Source organism: Syzygium oleosum, unplaced genomic scaffold, assembly GCF_021117445.2.
Source record: "Syzygium oleosum isolate NSW1041296 unplaced genomic scaffold, Sole_v2.1 Sole_v2.09, whole genome shotgun sequence".
Lineage (NCBI taxonomy): Eukaryota > Viridiplantae > Streptophyta > Magnoliopsida > Myrtales > Myrtaceae > Syzygium > Syzygium oleosum.
The window spans coordinates 6,691,166-6,710,039 of record NW_026607493.1 but is presented as its reverse complement, the minus strand read 5'-3'; the positions used below and the strand labels follow the sequence as shown (position 1 = coordinate 6,710,039).

Here is an 18,874-nt window from a genome sequence, read left to right as displayed (position 1 = left end):
TCCCCGATGGTCTTCTTTCTCACTGAAACTTCTTCCAAAAACTCGTCTTTCTCACACCTTCACTGAGCTTCACCAAAAAATCTCATACCAAAACTCCGACCACCACCAATCTATTCTCCGATGCTAAGTCACCGCCGGCGAATCGTCCCAGGCCACTAGTTGGCCGACGATTTCTACATTGCCGGACCAACTCCGGCGAGAGATTCTCAAATTTGAAAATCATGTATACTAAAAACTCTATCATTTCTAGCACACAGAATACGTATATACATATCAAAGAATGAGAAATGGACTGACTGGAGCGGCCTCTAACCGCGGGCAACACTCCGGCAAAAGGAAGATGAATTCCGTCGAAGGTTCCATTAATGGCCGACTCGAACAAACGGTGCATATGCCATCAAAAACAAAGATAACTTGATGTCAGGATCAATACTAGAACGAATCGAGGTTCCAAAGTAATGATTTTACAAAAAAAAAAAACAGTTTCGGTGCCTCTTCTAGACATTTCGTCAAACAGTTAATATGCGATCTGAAAAACGAGATTCCGATTTGATTCCGATATGATTCTCAATCAAGAAGTGATGTACAGATGCCTAAATCATATTATTCTACAACAAATAGCCTTATTTCATCAGATTTTCACACAGACTCGAAAATCGAATCAACGTCTCTCGGCCAAAACAGTACATACACGAGAAAGAAGTCTTACCTGGTTTGGAAGTAGCACGAAGTCTTCACCATCATCTACGAACAGGACCGCAACGGAACTAAGCGTCTTCCGGCACGGCGAAAAAACGACCAACAACAATGGCTCGGGCGTCCGAAGCCGCGAACAACGATATCTCGTGCGTCCGAAACGATGATTAACGAGGATTGTTTTCCGGCCACGGTGAATAGACGATGGAAGAAAGGGGAAGAGATTTTCCGGAATTTCTCTACGCGAGTAAAGGAACCGAACGCTCTCTTCCCCAAGAAACCCTTCTTCCCCCGGCGATTTTTTTTCTCCTCTCTTCCCTCTTCAGTCGAGTGAGTATATATCTTCCCGCGCCTCCACTGTGCATTCCGTTTTTCTGATAACGACTTCTACAGCTCAGCAAAGCTTCTAGAACCTTACCTGGATTTGTTTCCGTCGCATGTTCGTTTCGTCACCGCCGCTCTCATTCAGAGATGCTCCCTCTATTCATCACCATATTCTGCTCACAAGCATGAGCAAGCAAAAGAGATCACAGGCGTGAGACTGGGCTGGGGTAAGAAGAAATGGGCTGAAAGGAAATAAATTGGGCTTAAAGACAAAATAAAGAAAAAGAAAAGAGAAGAGGGGGCCGAATTCGGCCCAAGCGAGGAAAGAAAGATAGGCCAAACGCGCAGTGTGCCGAATGCACATATTAGGCCCAATCGGTCTTGGTAGAACAAGAGTTTTTTTTTACTTATTTATTTATTTAATTTTTTTATTTTTTAAAATTAAGGTGTCAATAGGTGTCAAGATGAGAAGAGCTCGACAATGATTATTACCTCGGGGAGGATAGGTGTCAAGATGAGCAAAGCTCGATGACGATTATTGCCTCGGGAAGGACAAGTGTCAAGATGAGAAGAGCTTGATGACGGTTATTGCCTCGGGAAGGACAGGTGTCGAGACGGAAATAGCTCGATGATGGTTATTACATCGGGGAGGACAGGTGTCAAGATGAGAAAAGCTCGACGACAATTATTGCCTCAGGAAGGACATGTGTTAAGACGAAAAAAGCTCGATGATGGTTATTACCTCGGGGAGGACAGGTGTTAAGATATAAAAAGTTTGATAACAGTTATTGCCTTAGAAAGGACAGATGTCAGAACAAAAAGATAAGATCGATGGCAATTGGTAGACAGAAGTCATCAGACGAACGGCGAAAATGAGATCAACGGTGGTTATTAAACATGGTATCGGAAAGCGGTTATGAAGTTCATGTTATAAATAGTGCATGACAGCCAGAAAAAGTTCCCCCGCAAAGACACACCAAAATGTTGTCTTTCAATTATCTTTATTTTCCAGTACCGTATCTTTAGTTTTCATAGTTGTAGTTATTTACTTTCTAAGCTAGTAGCTTTGTAATGTTGCAATGATAAAATTCAAATGCCGCCAGTCAGTAATTGGACGGATTTGTCTGAATTGTTTATAAATATAAGTCGAATTTCGTTACTATATGAAATTTGTGTTATTGATCAAGACAATCAAACTCTTTGTTCACGCTTGGATATCTCCTATCCGGAATTAGTCACAGAATCCGGTCTCCTCTAATTAAAAATCGAAGAATGACTTTCGGTGAATTATGTTTCGTTGCAAGAACATTTCCGACGAAACAAACGTAGATAATTTTTAATAATAATTTAATATTTTTTTGAATTTATTTATGTATTTATTTCTTATTTTCTTTTTCTTTCTTTTTTTTCTTCCCTTCTTCTTCTTCTTCTTTCTCTAGCCAATCGCTGAACCTTGGCGATTGGCCAGAGGCGAGGGCCAATGAGCTCGCCGGCCTTGAGCAAGCCTCGCCATGGCTGGGCGAGGCATGACCTTGCCAAAGGCCACAAGGGCGACCTCGCCCAGGCTACCCGCTACCACAAGGTTAAGGGCGCGACCTCACCGCCCCTGGCCAGTGGCTAGGCGAGGCACGACCTCGTCGGATATGGCGAGATCGGGCTTCGCCCATGGCCGGCAAGGCTCGACCCTCACCAGATACAACAAGGGTGAGCCTCACTAGCCAACGGGCGGCCTGGGCAAGCCTCGCCTCACCAGTCCTCACCTTTGGCTGGTCATTGGACCTCAGCAACTGGCTGGAGGAAGAAAAAGAAGGAAAGAATAAAAAAAAAGGAAAAAGAAAATAAAAAATTTGAAAAAATATTACATTAATGTTAAAAATTGTCCACGTCAGCATCGACAGACTTAAGTTGGCCGGATGGACTGAATTGGCACAAATACAAAAGGTTTAGGACTCAATCGGAAAAAAAAATGGTTGGAACTGAATTAATAAGTTTATGACTTTTTAGGTAATTTTCCTGTTTTTCTTTCAATTTTATTGGAATTTCCAACATCGCTTCCCAGTAGGGTTTATATGCTTTTTATACACATATGAAATTGAACCGTTTAAACTTTTTAGCCTTTACTTATCTGCTTAAATTTTTAGGTTGAACTTCTTGAAATAATATCAAAGTCAGATTCCCCGTTAGACACTCCAAATATGGCTTGCACATCGCCGAATAATGGGCTTTATGCGCTCTTCTCTACTTATCGGTTACCATTAACAAAGAAAAGAAGACCGATCCTCAGAGTTGTCCTTTGTGTTTCAGAGAGCCTGAGACTCCATCTACACGCACAGCTGCGAAATCATTTCCAAAAGTCAATGCTCAGTCAATTGGAAGGAGAAGAAAAAAACACCCTCCGCTTACCATGGAAAAGAAAATCCTAAATTGTACTCACAGTGACATAAATAATTTTAACTTTTCTTTTACGAGTAATCGATATCCCAAACTTGTATCGGTGTAATAAAAGTTTGTGGTATTAGTGTTACAATGGGAAAAATTTAGGGTTAATACCACCAAAAACCCTAAACTGGTACACTTGTGACACATTTACCCCAAACTATTTTTTTGACCATAAAAAACCCCAAACTGGTACACCTGTGACAATTTTACCCTGAACTATTTTTTTGACCATAAAAAACCCCAAACTGGTACATCTGTGACAATTTTACCCTGAACTTACCACAAAAAACCCCAAACTGGTACATCTGTGATAATTTTACTCTGAACTTACCACAAAAAACCCCAAACTGGTACATATGTGACAATTTTACCCTGAATTAAAATTTTAATATTATTTTTTATTTTTTTCGAATATTTATTTATTTATTTTTCTTTATCTTCAACCTCTGGCCGGTCGCCAGGGCGGAAGCCGGCAAGGGCCGCCCTCGCCGGCGTCGGGCGAGGGCCGTCCTCGCCAGATCCCTCGCCCTCGCCGGTATCGGGCGAGGGTTGCCCTCGCCGGCGTCAGGCGAGGGCTGTCCTCGCCCGCCCAGGCGAGGGCGACCCTCGCCCGACTCGGGCGAGGGCTGCCCTCGCTGGCTTCGGGCGAGGCAGCCCTCGCTTAGGCGGGCGAGGACGGCCCTCGCCTGAGTTGGGCGAGGGTCGCCCTTGCCGAGTCGAGCGAGGGCGGCCCTCGCCAGAGGCTGCCGAGGGCGGCCCTTGCCGACTTCCGCCTCTAGCCGGTCGCTGGACCGGCGACCGGCCAAAGGTTGAAGTGAAGAAAAAAAAAAGAAAAGAAAAGAAAAGAAAAAAGAAAAAATTCAAAAAAATAAAAAAAATAATATTAAAAATTAGTTGGGGTAAAATTGTCACATGTGTACCAGTTTGGGATTTTTTGTGGTATGTTCGGGGTAAAATTGTCACAGGTGTACCGGTTTGGGGTTTTTTATGGTCAAAAAAATAGTTTGGGGTAAATGTGTCACAAGTGTACCAGTTTAGGGTTTTTCGTGGTATTAACCCAAAAATTTATAAGTTTTGGTAACACAAAAAAAAGTTTAGAGTGTTAAAGTCATGGTGGTCATAGTTTAGGATTCTTGATGACACAAAAAAAAGGTTTAAGATACTAATGCCATGGTGGTCACAATTTAAGGTTTTTATTGGTGTTAACCCAATTTTAAAACCTTCGATCGTTAAGTTTAAGGAAAAATATAAGGATGAACCACTAAGTTCTGAGATTAGACGGTGATTGGGTTCTTAGTTGGGAACCGGGAGGTTAGGGTTCGGACCCCTCGCCTCTCCTGCTTTGCTAGATCCGCGAGTGGTGGTTTTGCTTCGACCCTTACCTTCAGCTTCACATGTCGTGTTCGAATCCTCTCACTTGCATACTCAGCTCGGACTTATTTCCAGTGTAACGATGGGGGAGGGGCCTCTTACTGCAATCCCAAAGGAGGAGATATCGCTGCAATCGGAGCGAGCTTGAGGACGGCCGCAGATCTCCAATATCGTCATAAAAGAAAAACAAGAGAGGGTCGCACTTCTCACAGGGCGTGTTAAAAATATACCATGTCGGTTGTTGCGTGGATTCTTACAAATTCGCCGACTTTCTGAATCCCGTCAATGGAATTTCAAGGCACGCGTGTCTGGCGTCATAGCCACTGTAATATTTGGTCTAAAAAAAAAGAAAAGCCAAAAACGTTGAAAAGTCAAAAGCAATAAGGGAACAGTGGAATGCTTCAGCTCTATTAAGAGGTTGAGAGCACGCACGCAGAAAAGAAGAAAAGAGAGGAAAGAAAAGAGAGAAAGGGTAAGAAGAAGAAGAAAAAAGGGAAATGGGGTTTTGCGCCACAGGAATTCGTCAAGCCGATTCGACTTCGTATCGCAACACCCGGTAAGTACTCGTGGCCTCGTTCATCCAATCGGAATATTTTTCGGAATTAGGGCACGATTTCGGAGTTTTGTGAAAATCAAGCCACGTAGTCCGATATTTGAGTCGTTGAGCTACGTCTATATATAGAAATTGTAGTTTAGGGTGTTGTGGGATCATGGGATTTTACGAAACTTGATTTGGACTTACGGTTTGCCCGATACGAATTTTTTAGGGGGAAGAACATTAGAAGTGCGAAAACTTGTGTACGGCGCTCACTTTAGTGCCAAAAGTTTTTTTTCATATCACTAAAGCCACTTTTTAAAAAAAAACGATCACTTAAGTGCCAACTCCGATTTGGATCGCCGAAAATCTGACGTGGCCATATTTTATTAATTTCTCAATCCTACATGGCACGTCGGCGCTAACAGGGACAATATTTAATAAAATTTAAATATTTTTTCAATTTTTAAAATATTTTTTTCTTTTTTTCCTTCTTTTCTTTTTTTTCTTTTCTTTTTTCTTCTTCTACCTTTGGCCGGTGACCGGACACCAGCCACTGGCCATGGCCGGCCGCCTGGCCTCACCAAGATGAGTCTGCCATCACCCACCACAGGCAAGGCTCGGCCTAGTGAGGGCGACGCCCGGCGAGGCCGCCATGGCCTGGGTGAGGGCCGGCCTTGCCTGTGGTGGGCGACGGCAACCTCATCCGGGTGAGGCCAGGTGGCCGGTGTCCGGTCACCGGCCAAAGGCAGACGAAGAAGAAAGAAAAGAAAAAGAGAAAAGAAGGAAAAAAAGAAAAAAAATCAGAAAAAATATTTAAAAAATCTAAATATATATATAGAAATGCCACGTAGACTGATTTTTTTTTTTTAAAAATCCAACTCAGATTAAAATCCTAATTATGAAAGTCACCTATTAATTTGGCTGGAATTTCTCGCCGTCGGCACTTAAGTGATCGTTTTTCCTCCGATTTGGCACTTAAACGAGCCGGCGATAACTTTTGGCACTAAAGTGAGCGCCGTACATAAGTTTTGGCACTTCTAATGTTCTTCTCCCAATTTTTTAAGTTGGCTGCGATGGTGAATAGTGCGCGACAACAGCTTTCCATGCTGATTTTCATCGCCTTTTGGCGCAACTTTGGGTCAGCCAAGTTGGGGGTCTTGTAATTCTTTAAATGGGCTTTATTTTGACTAGAAGCTCGCCTGAAACAGGGTTTGGTGGAAAAGAGTTATGGCGCAACCAAGTTTCGCACTCAAGCTTTAAGTTGCAGACAGTTTGGATAATAGCTTTGGATGAGCGATTTATAAACGCCTTTGAGTTGTTTTGTTAGCGTTTTGCGGGGGTTCCCTGGGTCATCAAAAAAAAAAAGTATTGTTTAGCCATTTTGTAGTTATCGTGGTATTTTAACTTAGTTTTGACGTCGATTCTCGTTTAATTGTTAGGATTGCGAGATCGTCAGTTCGAGAGAGTGTCGTTGTTTGATTTTTGGGGATTCCAGGTAAGTGGTGATATCTCTTCTTTGAGTTTATAAACTTATGTTTTGAAAGTGATAAGGATTTGAATATTGTATGAGTTATTAAAGCATGTTTATTGCATAAAAGCCTGGATCGGGCATTTACTACTCCTTGGTCATTTGAGAATGATTTGAGAATCGTTTTTGAAAATGTATTGTGAAAAGATACATATGTGTATTGCGTTAAATGAATTTGGAAATGATTTAAGAAATGCTCTACGAAATGTATTTCTAGCGGATGAGCCGTATTGCAAGAAAGTTATTTGTTTAGTTTGTCAAATGTATTTTGGATTGGATTTATGCTATTGGAGGATGTGGGTTTTGTGGTTAATATCACTGTGAACCGGGTAGGGGTTTCGTATGCATACCAGTTTAGGATATGCTTCTGGGTCGAGCCACCTGCTTTATAGGTGGAGACCTTGCCAAGGGAGAAATCTTAGTCTCCTTGTCACAAGGTATTGTGTCATGACCATGGTAATAATTTAGCAATAGATTGGTCGATGAAATGGACCATCGACATGTGATGTGATATGAAATTTATCAATTGAATAGACCATTGATGTATGCTTTGATATTGGTCAATGGAATGGACCATTAACGTGGTTTTTAATAGAGATTGATCAGTGGACTTGACCATTGATAATTGGATTGTGATGGTGGATTTAAATATGTATTTCTGACTTGTACAAAGTTTTGATGAAATGAAACAACTCTTATGTGATTCGATATGTATTTTAAACCTTGAGTTTGGCTTATGAAGTTCTAGTATCGCTTTATGTATACATGCATAATAGTTGCTCGATCTGCTTAAAAGAAATACGCAGTACTTACTGAGCTGTGGTTGCTCATATCTCTTTTTCCCAATCTTTTCAAGTTCCTTGGTTAACAACTAATAGAGCGAGAGCGATGTCATGGAAACTTTTGGGAGTTGATTTTCTTATAGTGGTTTGAAGCTGCGCCTTTCGAATGGAAAGACGGCTGTGCCATTCTCCATCCTAGTAAGTTTTTGGGTGTGACAGTCACTCACTAGAATTTGTTCCCCTGCAAGTGATGAGGCCAGTGCGATTCCAGCTTTTAAGCACGCGTTCTTATTTGGAGAAGATGTTTCTTTCTTCCTCCTCCTTTCATTAATGGTATCACGTCTCCGATTCACATCCCAGCGATAAGGTTGGAATTTTCTGTCTCCCGCATAACACTGAATCGCTTGTGCTCTGTCCACAATCACGTCCTCCAACCACCAAGCTTGATTTTGCAACCCACCCACCAACCCCAAAAAAGATTGAAGAAGAAGAAAATAATGCATGTCCAATGCAGTTCGTGTCCAGACAACATTGACCTGGTCGAGCTCTTTTTCCAGTAATATGTCGATGCGCGATCCATCCCCGATCGAAAAACTTTAGCTAATAGATGGGAGAGATCACACATTTAACATACACTCGTAACAATGTTATTGAGTAACTTGAGATATGCCCTCTCACATCCGAGTCGAAGGGAGAATGGAAGAACCAAAGTTAGCGACCGTGCCTGCAATCTAGTGGTGTAGGGAGGGTGAAATCTTCTATTGTATTCGGCTTAGTAGTTTGGCTTAGGTACTTGTATCATTGTGACATAGAGGGAAGAATGCCACATAATAAATCAGCATAGTTCTACTGATTAGTGGCATGTAACAATTGAAAAGAAAGATCTAAAGTAGCATTGACCTAGAATTTTCTCAAGTCACGTTTATATTGTTCTAACGCAAAACATGATGGAACGTACGCGGTTACAGCCTTACCCTATATATGTTAACATCAAAACCCTTTAGTGGAACGCAAAGTTATCCACAAAAAAATTATTTTAGGTTATGGAGAATATGATATCATATTATGTGAATCTGGGTGCACTTGGAGTAAGCTAGCGTTTATTCAGAATTGAAAGTTTTATTCCATCGACCTTAAATAGCCGAAGGCATCCTCACAATTTGTAAAAGCTCAACTATCGGAACCCACAGCGATCTCAATCTTAAAGAAGTTTTGCTCATCAACCATGTCGACGTTGTCGCACAACGTGACGATGGTGAGGATATCGTCGGACGGAGCATGGCAAGGAGACAACCCGTTGAACCACGCCTTCCCTTTGCTCATCGTCCAAACCATTTTGGTCCTCTTCCTCAGCCGATTCCTCGCCTTCCTCCTCAAACCACTTCGCCAACCCAAAGTCATTGCTGAGATTTTGGTACATGATTGCCATTCGATTGGCCTTTTCGGTTGTGATTTAGAAGTAACGCTAGTGAAATCATACTTATAGAGAGGCAACACATAAATTGAGAATAAAATCGTAGAGGCATCGAATGGCCAGCATAGGAGAACCGTGAAAAATCTGGATGTCATAAAGGCTACGCAACACGCTTGACATGTTTTTGGTTGGATCTCTTGTTTCAGGGTGGAATTCTGCTCGGGCCGTCGGCGCTAGGGCGCTTCGACAGCTTCCTGAACCTAGTTTTCCCTTCGTGGAGCATTCCAGTACTTGAGTCCGTGGCGAGCATCGGCCTACTCTTCTATTTGTTCCTAGTGGGCCTCGAGCTCGACTTGGGCTCCATCCGGAGGAGCGGCAAGAATGCTTTTAGCATCGCATTCACCGGCATATTGCTCCCTTTCCTCTTTGGAATGGGGGCCGCCTTCATCCTACGCAAGCTCGTCCACGGGGAAGAGAAGGTCAGTTACAGCCAGTTCCTCATGTTCATGGGAGTCGCCTTGTCCATCACCGCATTCCCTGTCCTAGCCCGCATCCTTGCAGAGCTCAAGCTTCTCACCACCCGAGTGGGCGAGACCGCCATGGCCGCTGCCGCGTTCAATGATTTCGCTGCTTGGATCATGCTGGCCCTGGCGGTGGCGCTTGCCGGGGGTGGCAGCAGCAGCCCGAAAAGCCCGTTGATTCCCTTGTGGATCCTCATTTCAGGTATGGCCTATGTTGGCTTCATGTTTGTTGTCATCCGGCCCATGATGAACTGGATGGCCCGACAGTGCTCGCCGGAGTACGATTTCGTGGACGAGGCTTATATTTGTGTAACCCTAGCCGGGGTAATGCTATCCGGGTTCATGACGGATCTTATAGGGATCCACTCCATCTTCGGAGCCTTCGTGTTTGGCATGACGATCCCGAAAGGAGGCGTGTTCGCAACTAGATTGATCAAGAGGATCGAGGACTTCGTGTCGGGTTTGCTCCTCCCGCTCTACTTCGCATCAAGCGGGTTGAAGACCGACATTGCTAAGATCCGGGGGGCAGAGGCGTGGGGGTTGTCGGTGCTGGTAATATCCATGGCATGTACCGGTAAAATTCTAGGGACATTTGTGGTGGCAATGGTGTGTATGATTCCCATTAGGGACTCACTTGCGCTTGGTGTGTTGATGAACACTAGAGGGTTGGTGGAGCTCATTGTTCTCAACATTGGCAAAGAAAAGAAGGTTAGTGTTTCCTTCTCCCACGATTTTGAGACAAGATCAAAAAATGGATATTTAAGTTTAAATAATTCATCCATGAACGGCAAAACTTACTTTTTAAGCTCTCTGACACATATATGTACCTAAATCTTTATTGCACGAGTCCAGTGTTTGTGTCTTTATCTAGCTAAGATTGGTGTATAAGGTTAGTTGACAAATCGATGAGGGACTTAACAAATGCTTTGTTTAAATGTTCACTTACACTCTACCACATTATCTTGTAAATCGATTTCGTAGAATTTCCTAGTTTTAGTATAGCTCACATTAATCAAGCTATGATTAGTCTCTCACCTTTTAATAGTGTTTTGATCCATGTTCCCCTTGACTTGTCAAAAGACTTTCCACGGTGCACTTTACACTTTGACTTTTAAACCTCCTTTTTTCCACCCTTAGCAAGATCAAACAACTTATGAAATATTAGCTCCAAAGGACATAGCTAGATGTATAAGCCTTCATCGGAACACGTAATGTATGAGAACTTCTCTTTCGATGGCGAAAAGGCCCACCGTGAGTAAATTCCGGACCCATGAATATGTGAAAATAAACCGTTACACAAGTTAATGTATAGAAAGAATCCTTTGTGATGGTAGCTAGGGTTCCTAAGTTGCTGGTCAGTGATTCCTATTTAGACAATCAGCATCCTAGGTTGTTCTTCCCAACAAATAAAATGAAAAGAAAACTGAGAAACTTCATGCTTAAGTTAGCGTATAAATAATGCAACTAAAATTCACATCTTGCGTATGCTCATAAGGTAAGACTGAATCATATGCAATTCAATTTTCTTTTAAATAATGTATATGATGATTCTCAAGTTCACGTTGTCTTCGTCTTTTTGGCAGTATATTCAGGCTTTCAGAAACTCGTGTACATAAATGGATTTATACTTATCTTTTAAATGGCGGTCCACAAGATTACCAAACTCCCTTCTTGTTAACCCTTCAGTGCACAAGAAAGTACTAGTCAATTAGTCGCGCCCCAAACCATGCCTTTGGCTATCGCTTGACATACGGCGCAGTATCAATTCCACAGACATGGTTGTCAACCTTGATAGTCTTTTCCAACTTTAATGTGCATAAAAACGATGGCCACTTTGATCTGTGAGCTTCACAAAAGTCATGATTATATGGGTTATGGCACCAAATGGGTAACACCCCACTTAATAGGTATTTTTCTCAGTGGCAAGCATGTCGTACTTATCTATAAACCATGTCACTAGATGTCCTAATCGCGGGGAGGAGGAGAACTCTTTGAACAACATGCTTGTTCTTAGGGTCTGGTTTAGCTTTTGTTGGAGTGGTGTAGATCAAATGATTTGCCAATGACCCTGTCAAAACCAAGCTTCAATATGCCCTAGAAAGACACTAGACATGGGGAGAGGTTGCATCACTGCGGTGGCTGCGTGCCTTTTTGGCTTTTATCTCCACAAAACCAGCACTTACACAGTGAATAAGACTGAATCAGCCAATTAGGGTTTGTGATATGATTCCTTTTTCTGATAGTGGGAGATCAATCATGACATCATAAATTCGTTATGTGCCCTCGTTTTCATCTTTTCACCCTAGAGCCGTAGCTCGGAATATAATGATCTATATGTCTTCTTCGGAGTTGTTCTAAACTTGTGTGGATCCGCGCAAGCAATAACGGATGATATGTAATTTTCCTGCTTTTTTGTTATGCTTTGTATTGTGGTATGTTCGAGATGTTTCCCTCTTTTTGGGATATTGAGGAGATTAGGTTTTGTTTATGAGTGAAACAAATCCGTGGCGATCGCTTTTGTAATAAAAGGACATTGCGGTGTGTTCTATCCTTTTAAAGGAGCACTATATCCAAAAAAGGGTTCCTTTAGTTGGTGAAGAATGTTTTACCAAATTCTCTCTTCTTTCTTTTTTTCATTTTCACGTGAGATCGAAAAAAAATTCGAAAAGTTGGTTTGGAGAAACTCTAAAGATATTTCTAACAAATAAGAATAATTATTGTCAAAAAAATTATTAAGTTATAGACCGAAAATAAGTTTTGGTGTTTCATTGTCTCGTGCTAATTGCAAAATAAAGAGATTCGAAGTACCAAAAAATTGCTTTTTTGTGATATGATGGGATACAAACATATTTTCAAATTTCTTTTGTTCTTCCACTTACGAAAACTCACTCTTAATTTTTACAAAAATTGAAATTCTTTTTTAAATCAAATGGTCTCGAAATGTGCGATGGTCATCCTTTCTCACCCCTTTTACTAATAAAAACAATGATTTATAAAGGTTTGAACCCCTGAAATGAGCAGATTCATCGGGGTTGACGGGAATGCAAATCATTTAGAAAATAATAGTACAGGTGTGCTCGATTAGAAACGAAAGTTAAGTATGTAAGTATTGATGACGATTAAGTTTTTTTCTTTCTGTCAGAATGATGAGGATAAAGTTAATTTACGACTAAAATACCCTTGTAGTGTTGAACTAAGTAATTATCCCCAAAAAAAACAACGTCAGTACACTAATTGGTTTATTGAGTCAAACTAACAAGTTAATGTTTTTTAAGTGTATGAAGAGATTGTTTTGTTTTCTTTCCTTGTCAACAACAGGTCCTGAACGACGAGGTGTTCGCGATTTTAGTCCTCATGGCGATATTCACCACCTTCATGACGACTCCTATAGTCATGGCCATCTATAAACCGAGGCAAATCATCCCTCCTCTGGTCGTTCGCAGATTGAGAAGACAACAGCACCTTTCGGAAGACGAGCTCCGGGTGCTCGCCTGCGTACATGGACCGGGAAACATACCGTCGCTAATGAAACTCATGGAGTTCAAAAGGACCAGTCTGAGTCCCCCTCTCCGGCTCCACGTAGTCCGGCTCGTCGAGCTCACCAACCGTCCGTCATCCATCATCATGGTCAGGCGAGCTCGGAAGAACGGTCTTCCCCTCATCAACTGCTTTTGTCATGGCACCATGCATGACCAAGTGGCGGTGGCTCTTCGTGCGTACAGCCAAGCAAGTCACCTGACTATCCACCACTCGACGGCCATCTCAGTCTTGTCCACCATGCACGAGGACATTAACCACGTGGCGCAAGAGAAGAGGGCGGAAATGATCGTCTTGCCATTTCACAAGCAATGGAGAGGAGAGAACGAGGAGGAAATAGAGAGCGTGAGCTACGAATGGAGAGAGGTCAACAGGAAAGTGCTCGAAAGTGCGCTGTGCACTGTGGCCATACTCCTAGACCGCGGGCTTGGCGACGAGTTCAGGCAATGCGAAGAGCAGGAAGCCATTGTGGAAAGACAGATTTGTGTCGTATTCTTTGGCGGACCAGACGATCACGAGGCTTTGGCGCTGGTGCGAAGGATGGCAAACAATCCGATGGTCAAGGTTAGCATTATAAGGTTCTTTGATGAACCCGGGAAGGATTTTATGAACGTCACAGGCTCTTCCTCACTAAATCTGTTCGAGGAGAGACGGTGCATCCCCACGGAGCCAGGTGATGAAGAGAAAGAAAAGGTAAGCTTTCTTGAGGCTTTCTTAAGAACAATTTCAAAATTGCCAGTTGATGAAATAAGGAGTAAACATCAGAAGTAAATGATCTCGAACAGGAAATGGATGAGGCGGCAGTGGAGGAATTCCGGACTAATCATGGCTCAACAAACTACTCGGTGAAGGCTGCGAACAACAACCTCGTGGAAACACTGATGGCAATAGGTCGATGCCAGGAATATGATTTGGTTGTAGTAGGAAAGGGTAAGTTCCCATGGTGGTTGGAGGCAAAGCTGGCTAACCATGAGATCGAGCATGACGAACTGGGGCTCATAGGAAGCATTTTGGCTCGATCGGACGAAGGTCTCGTATCCTCAGTACTTGTGGTGCAGCAGGGTGTGGTCCAAAGCAACGAGGTTCCTGAGAAAAATTGCAAGATCATCAACGGCGCAAACGCAGAATCATGCGCTTGAGCATCCCGGCAGGGCGAGAGAAGACCTATGTAGCCTTTTCTGGGTAGTCACTGTAAAGAGGTTGGTCACTGACTTGTAGTGCGACAATATCGGTCAAATAAGCAGTGTGTGTGATGTAATGTCACATAGTAAACATGCCTAGTTATCAATTTTCAACAATGGATCATCTGCCTAGTATGTAGATTGTATAAGAACCTTTGTGCTCTAAAAGAAGGAAGATAAAATCAAGATGTCCGAGCAATATCAATCCAAACAAAAAACCGCGGTCCAATGTTAACAACGAATGCTAAAGATAAAGGGCCAACAAAAAAAAAGTAAGGGAATAGACTTTACCGTTCCCTTTTCCTTCAAAGTTTCAACTCATATAACCACGCAACTTAAGTTAAATTCACATCTTTGATAGACCACCTCTAAGACCAATGCCAGAACATCAATAGTCCATTTTCTAGGACAATGAATCTTTGTAAATGTGATGATGCATGTTCACCCACTTTGCATAATCCTCGAAATGGAGGATTTGACCTGATGAACTTTAGGTATGTTAACCCTCCCCAGAATAGCTTGATCTTTAACAGTATTGGACTGGCAACAAATTTATAAATATGAATCAAAAACCAAATAACATGGAACACATAATCACAAAAAGCACTATATCCGACTAAAGTCAACATGACCGTTGAATTGCTTTAAAAAAATTCCAGTTACAAATAATGATATTGTACTCACAAAAATCAGTCTTCTCTCAACCTTTGATGAAAGTTATACATACATAAACTACTTCGGAACATGCCAAAGCTGTCCATAAATTTCACAGGAAAACATTGACGCAAAACCTAAAAAAAAGTTTAGTAACCATTATCGGCAGCTGTTTGATACCTTCTATTGAATAAATCTCCGTCTTACTCGCCATCGGATGAGTAGCTACAATCTTGTCAAAAAGTCACAAATAAAATGGAGTCAGGAGAAAATATAATATGCTCTACCTTGCCACATAAAATATTATCTGATCGAAAGCTGTTCTTGTTATATAGTTCATGATTAAAACAAGTCAGACAGAGCAGAGAGGTCGATGCTGAGAGCTCAACACTACTGACACCTCCATCAGTTTATGTGAAGTTAAGTACTGCGTATGACCAGTGGGGGAAAAAATATATATAAGAAGCTTCTTCAAGATGTGAAAACCTGTTTCTCTTTAAAAAAAATATATAAATAAAAAAGAACAGGGCGTTGAATCCTTAGCATTAAGATGCACATCAACTTTCACAATAATTGATACCACATAAACTCGCATTTCAAAGCACGATAGAGAAGATGTCATATACCTTAAAGGAAGCCTCCTTCTGTCCATGTGGCATCTGATTTCCCATTGTGACCAGCAGTTCCCTTATTTGGGGCACTCTGATACCAGTTATCAAATCCATCGTCCTTCGCATCATCCCATCCAGCCCAACTGTCATTGTTACCAGATGTGCCTCCCTTTGTTGTTTCTTCCTTCTTATTCTCTTTGTGGTCCCAATCGTCCCAAGAGCTCGAGCTAAAGGTTTTGGCATTTCCACTTGAAGAAGACTGCCCTCCAGAAGAAGCATTCCATCCTTTACTCTCTTGATTAAACTCCTGATAATATCCATTTCTCTCACTGTCGTTTCGTTGCCAGTTTTCATTGTTCCAGGTCACGCCATCTTTAGTATACTCCTCAACCTTCTGGGAAGCTATCGCCATTACTCCTTTCATAATGCCCCACGTCCTCTGTCCAATCTCTGTAGTTTTGTTGGTCACAACACTGACAGTTTCATTCACCTTGTGATCATCGCCTCCTTCCTTCACCTGTAAAATGATTTATCTCAATATAACTAACCAAAAGAAGGAGATTCATTCAACCCATCAAGGAAAAACCAAACAAAAATGCTCAAATATCCTTATCATAAGAATGCTGATCATAATCAAGACCAGAGAATCAAACTAAAAGCATGCACTTTATGAGTCAATAGTAGGAGCAGAAAAAGGCTTTAACTGAGTAACAGCATTGACTTCTAATCCTCAAAGAGACCCAAGTCCAGCAGTAAAGAATCATCCGGATCACAGCATTAAATGCTGAGATAGGAGAGTGATATCGAACCAAAAAGCAATTCAGATCAACAGAATCAAAAGAACCAGTCAAATCTTCCAGAAAGACACCCAGACAATTGCCCCAATTTAACAACCACAAAGACCATAGATTTTACTCCAACAAAAAACAGCCTGCAGACTTGTGGCTTTCATATATGAAAGAATCTGAAAAAGATACTAAACCATCATCATCCACACAGTTAAAAGGCCATGCTCGGTTGCCGTGCTCGTGGACGACGGGTTCTGGGGCGGGTCCGAGACCCCTGGGCCCGACATGTTGGCGGTCCAACAGGTTTGCATCCTGCTTTTCAGTGGGCCGGATGATCGAGAGGCGTTGGAGTTGGGCGGGCAGATGGCGCAGCACCCCGCGGTCAAGGTGGCCGTGGTGAGGTTCGTGGAGAAACCGGAGGCCGAAGGGAGCGAAATTCCATTGAGGCCATCCTTAAGCAAATGCAGAGAGAAGAGCTATAGCTTCTCGATCGCGCATATCAATCGAGAAAAGGAAAAGGTGCCCTCTTTTTTTCTTGCAATTTTTCTAATAATCCAAATGCACGAGCACATGATTTAGCATACTTAATTTTCCTAGTATTGACCGTTTCTTCGTGCTAATGGTCCAGGAACTGGACGAGGCCGCAGTCGCGGAATTCCGAGAGCGGTGGGACTGGCATGGCGAGTTACACGGAGAAAGTCGCAGGCAACGTGGTTGAGGAAGTCCTGTTGATCGGCCAGAGCAAGGATTACGACCTTGTAGTCGTGGGCAAGGGGCGGTTCCCTTCGGCTATGGTGGCGGACCTGGCAGACCGCCCGGCGGAGCACCCCGAGCTAGGGCCCGTTGGGGACGTGCTGGCGTTGTCGAGCCGCGGCATCCCGTGCTCGGTTCTCGTGATCCAGCAGCATGATTTGGGCCATGGGGAGGAGACTCCCGCGTCCAAGGTGGAGAGCAGCGAGCCCAATAAGTTGAAGGAGATCGATGATAGCGTATGATGATGGATATGGGGGTGCTGTGCTGCACGCGTTTCTCGTCCAATAAATAGTGTTCATAGGAGATCGTATGGCTTTTGTATAGGAATTTGGGTGTGTTGGAGAAAATTAAATCATTTCCAAAATTTGTTGAAAGTGGGAGTAGTGAAGCCAATGTATAATATTGTTATTACCCAACTATCTCCTTTGGAGATGGACAGAAAAATTTGCAATTATGTGCTGAATAGAAATTGGAATTTTCGGATATTTCGGAGAATTATACCATAAGATATAATTTTACGCATTAGAACTACCAAAACTCCTTTAGCCTCTGATTGTGATGATATTCTTAGGGAGAAAGATACTAGAAGTGCCAAAAGTTTTGTACGGCACTCGTTTTAGTGACAAAAAGTTTACTCCGGCTCACTTAAGTACCAAATCGAAGAAAAAACGATCATTTAAGTACTTCCGGCCCGGCCAAAAATATTATGTGATATTTATATTAAAAAATTAATATGAGTTGGCAATTTTTATTAAAAAACCAGTCCACGTTGGCTTTTTGGCTGCTATCCCACGAAGAAGAAAAGAAAATATCGCCATTTTTTTTCTCTTCATCTCTCTCCTTCGTTACTCTCTCTCTCTAAGCTCCCTCTCTGCAACAATGGCGTCGCCTGCTCCTACGCCTCCAGTCCCTCTTGCTCGAAAACCCATCTAGTCAGCCCCTTCCTCCTAGTTCGACTTTCGCCCCTCCCTCATCGTTGCCACCAGCCGAGTCGCCGGCACTAATTGAGCCGACCAGATATGGCTGCACGACACCGACGACGGTCATGGACATGCATGCGTCGCTCGCAAGCCACTTGTCCAGATTTGGCCTCGCCCATCACAGTCTTCAAACGCCACTCGTTTATATTTGGATTCCTCTTTCCTTGCGTCCCTCTTCGCCAAAACGAACTTCTGATCTCGAATTTTGTTCCTGAGAGGAGCAATTACTCATCGGATTAGGGTTTTTAGAGGCCGATTTATGCGATTTTGCGGACTTGGCTGCCGCAAGGGAATTAGCCTTTTTGGGGATCTTGAAAATCTCTTTTTCTTCTTGGTGGTCTCATGGTGGAAATGGAAGCGCACTATGAAGAGGGCAAAGTGAAGCAAAATCTGTTAGCGTCAAGCCTTCGTTGCCGGCCACCACCAGTCCTTCAGATTGATCCATGAGAAGAGAGCACATTCAAGAACGTGAAAATTTTAGGGCTCTTTCAACCAAAAAAAAATCGATTTAGGGTTCCATACAAAAAAAATTGATTTAGGGATTATGTTTAGGAGAAAAACGACATTATTTAGGAATTATATGCTGGCGAGTCACATCGGATTGAGAAATTAATAAAAAAATGGCTACGTCGGATTTCCGGCAATCCTGATCAGAGTTAGCACTTAAATAATCATTTTTCAAAAAAATTGGCACTTAAGTAATACGAAAAAAACTTTTGGCACTAAAGTGAGGGCCGTACACAATTTTTGACACTTC

General features: G+C 42.5%; 2 protein-coding genes and 1 pseudogene across 4 annotated transcripts; 2 read left to right on the top strand and 1 right to left on the bottom strand.

Moving 5' to 3' along the window:
* Positions 1 to 8,903: 8,903 nt before the first annotated feature.
* LOC130139026 (cation/H(+) antiporter 20-like) lies at positions 8,904 to 14,395 on the top strand. Its single transcript, XM_056314997.1, has 4 exons — positions 8,904 to 9,092; positions 9,299 to 10,321; positions 12,932 to 13,843; positions 13,936 to 14,395. Exons 1-4 carry the CDS (start codon positions 8,904 to 8,906, stop codon positions 14,287 to 14,289), a joined length of 2,478 nt encoding a protein of 825 aa, XP_056170972.1. The 3' UTR covers positions 14,290 to 14,395.
* Positions 14,396 to 14,604: 209 nt separating this feature from the next.
* Positions 14,605 to 16,318, bottom strand: LOC130139027 (uncharacterized). 3 transcript variants are annotated; one of them, XM_056315000.1, is made up of 2 exons: positions 15,612 to 16,119; positions 14,605 to 14,871 (listed from the first exon to the last, which is right to left on the bottom strand). In XM_056315000.1, the coding sequence occupies exons 1-2, from the start codon at positions 15,948 to 15,950 to the stop codon at positions 14,773 to 14,775; spliced, it is 438 nt and encodes a 145-aa protein (XP_056170975.1). In that variant the 5' UTR covers positions 15,951 to 16,119; the 3' UTR covers positions 14,605 to 14,772. The 3 variants fall into 3 exon arrangements, 2 of the variants coding, with proteins under 2 accessions (XP_056170975.1, XP_056170974.1); XR_008817267.1 differs by lacking the exon at positions 14,605 to 14,871 and adding an exon at positions 14,943 to 15,210 and having other exon boundaries at positions 15,612 to 16,318; XM_056314999.1 differs by lacking the exon at positions 14,605 to 14,871 and adding an exon at positions 14,943 to 15,217 and having other exon boundaries at positions 15,612 to 16,118.
* Positions 16,319 to 16,612: 294 nt separating this feature from the next.
* Positions 16,613 to 17,620, top strand: LOC115668226 (cation/H(+) antiporter 20-like; annotated as a pseudogene).
* Positions 17,621 to 18,874: the final 1,254 nt, after the last annotated feature.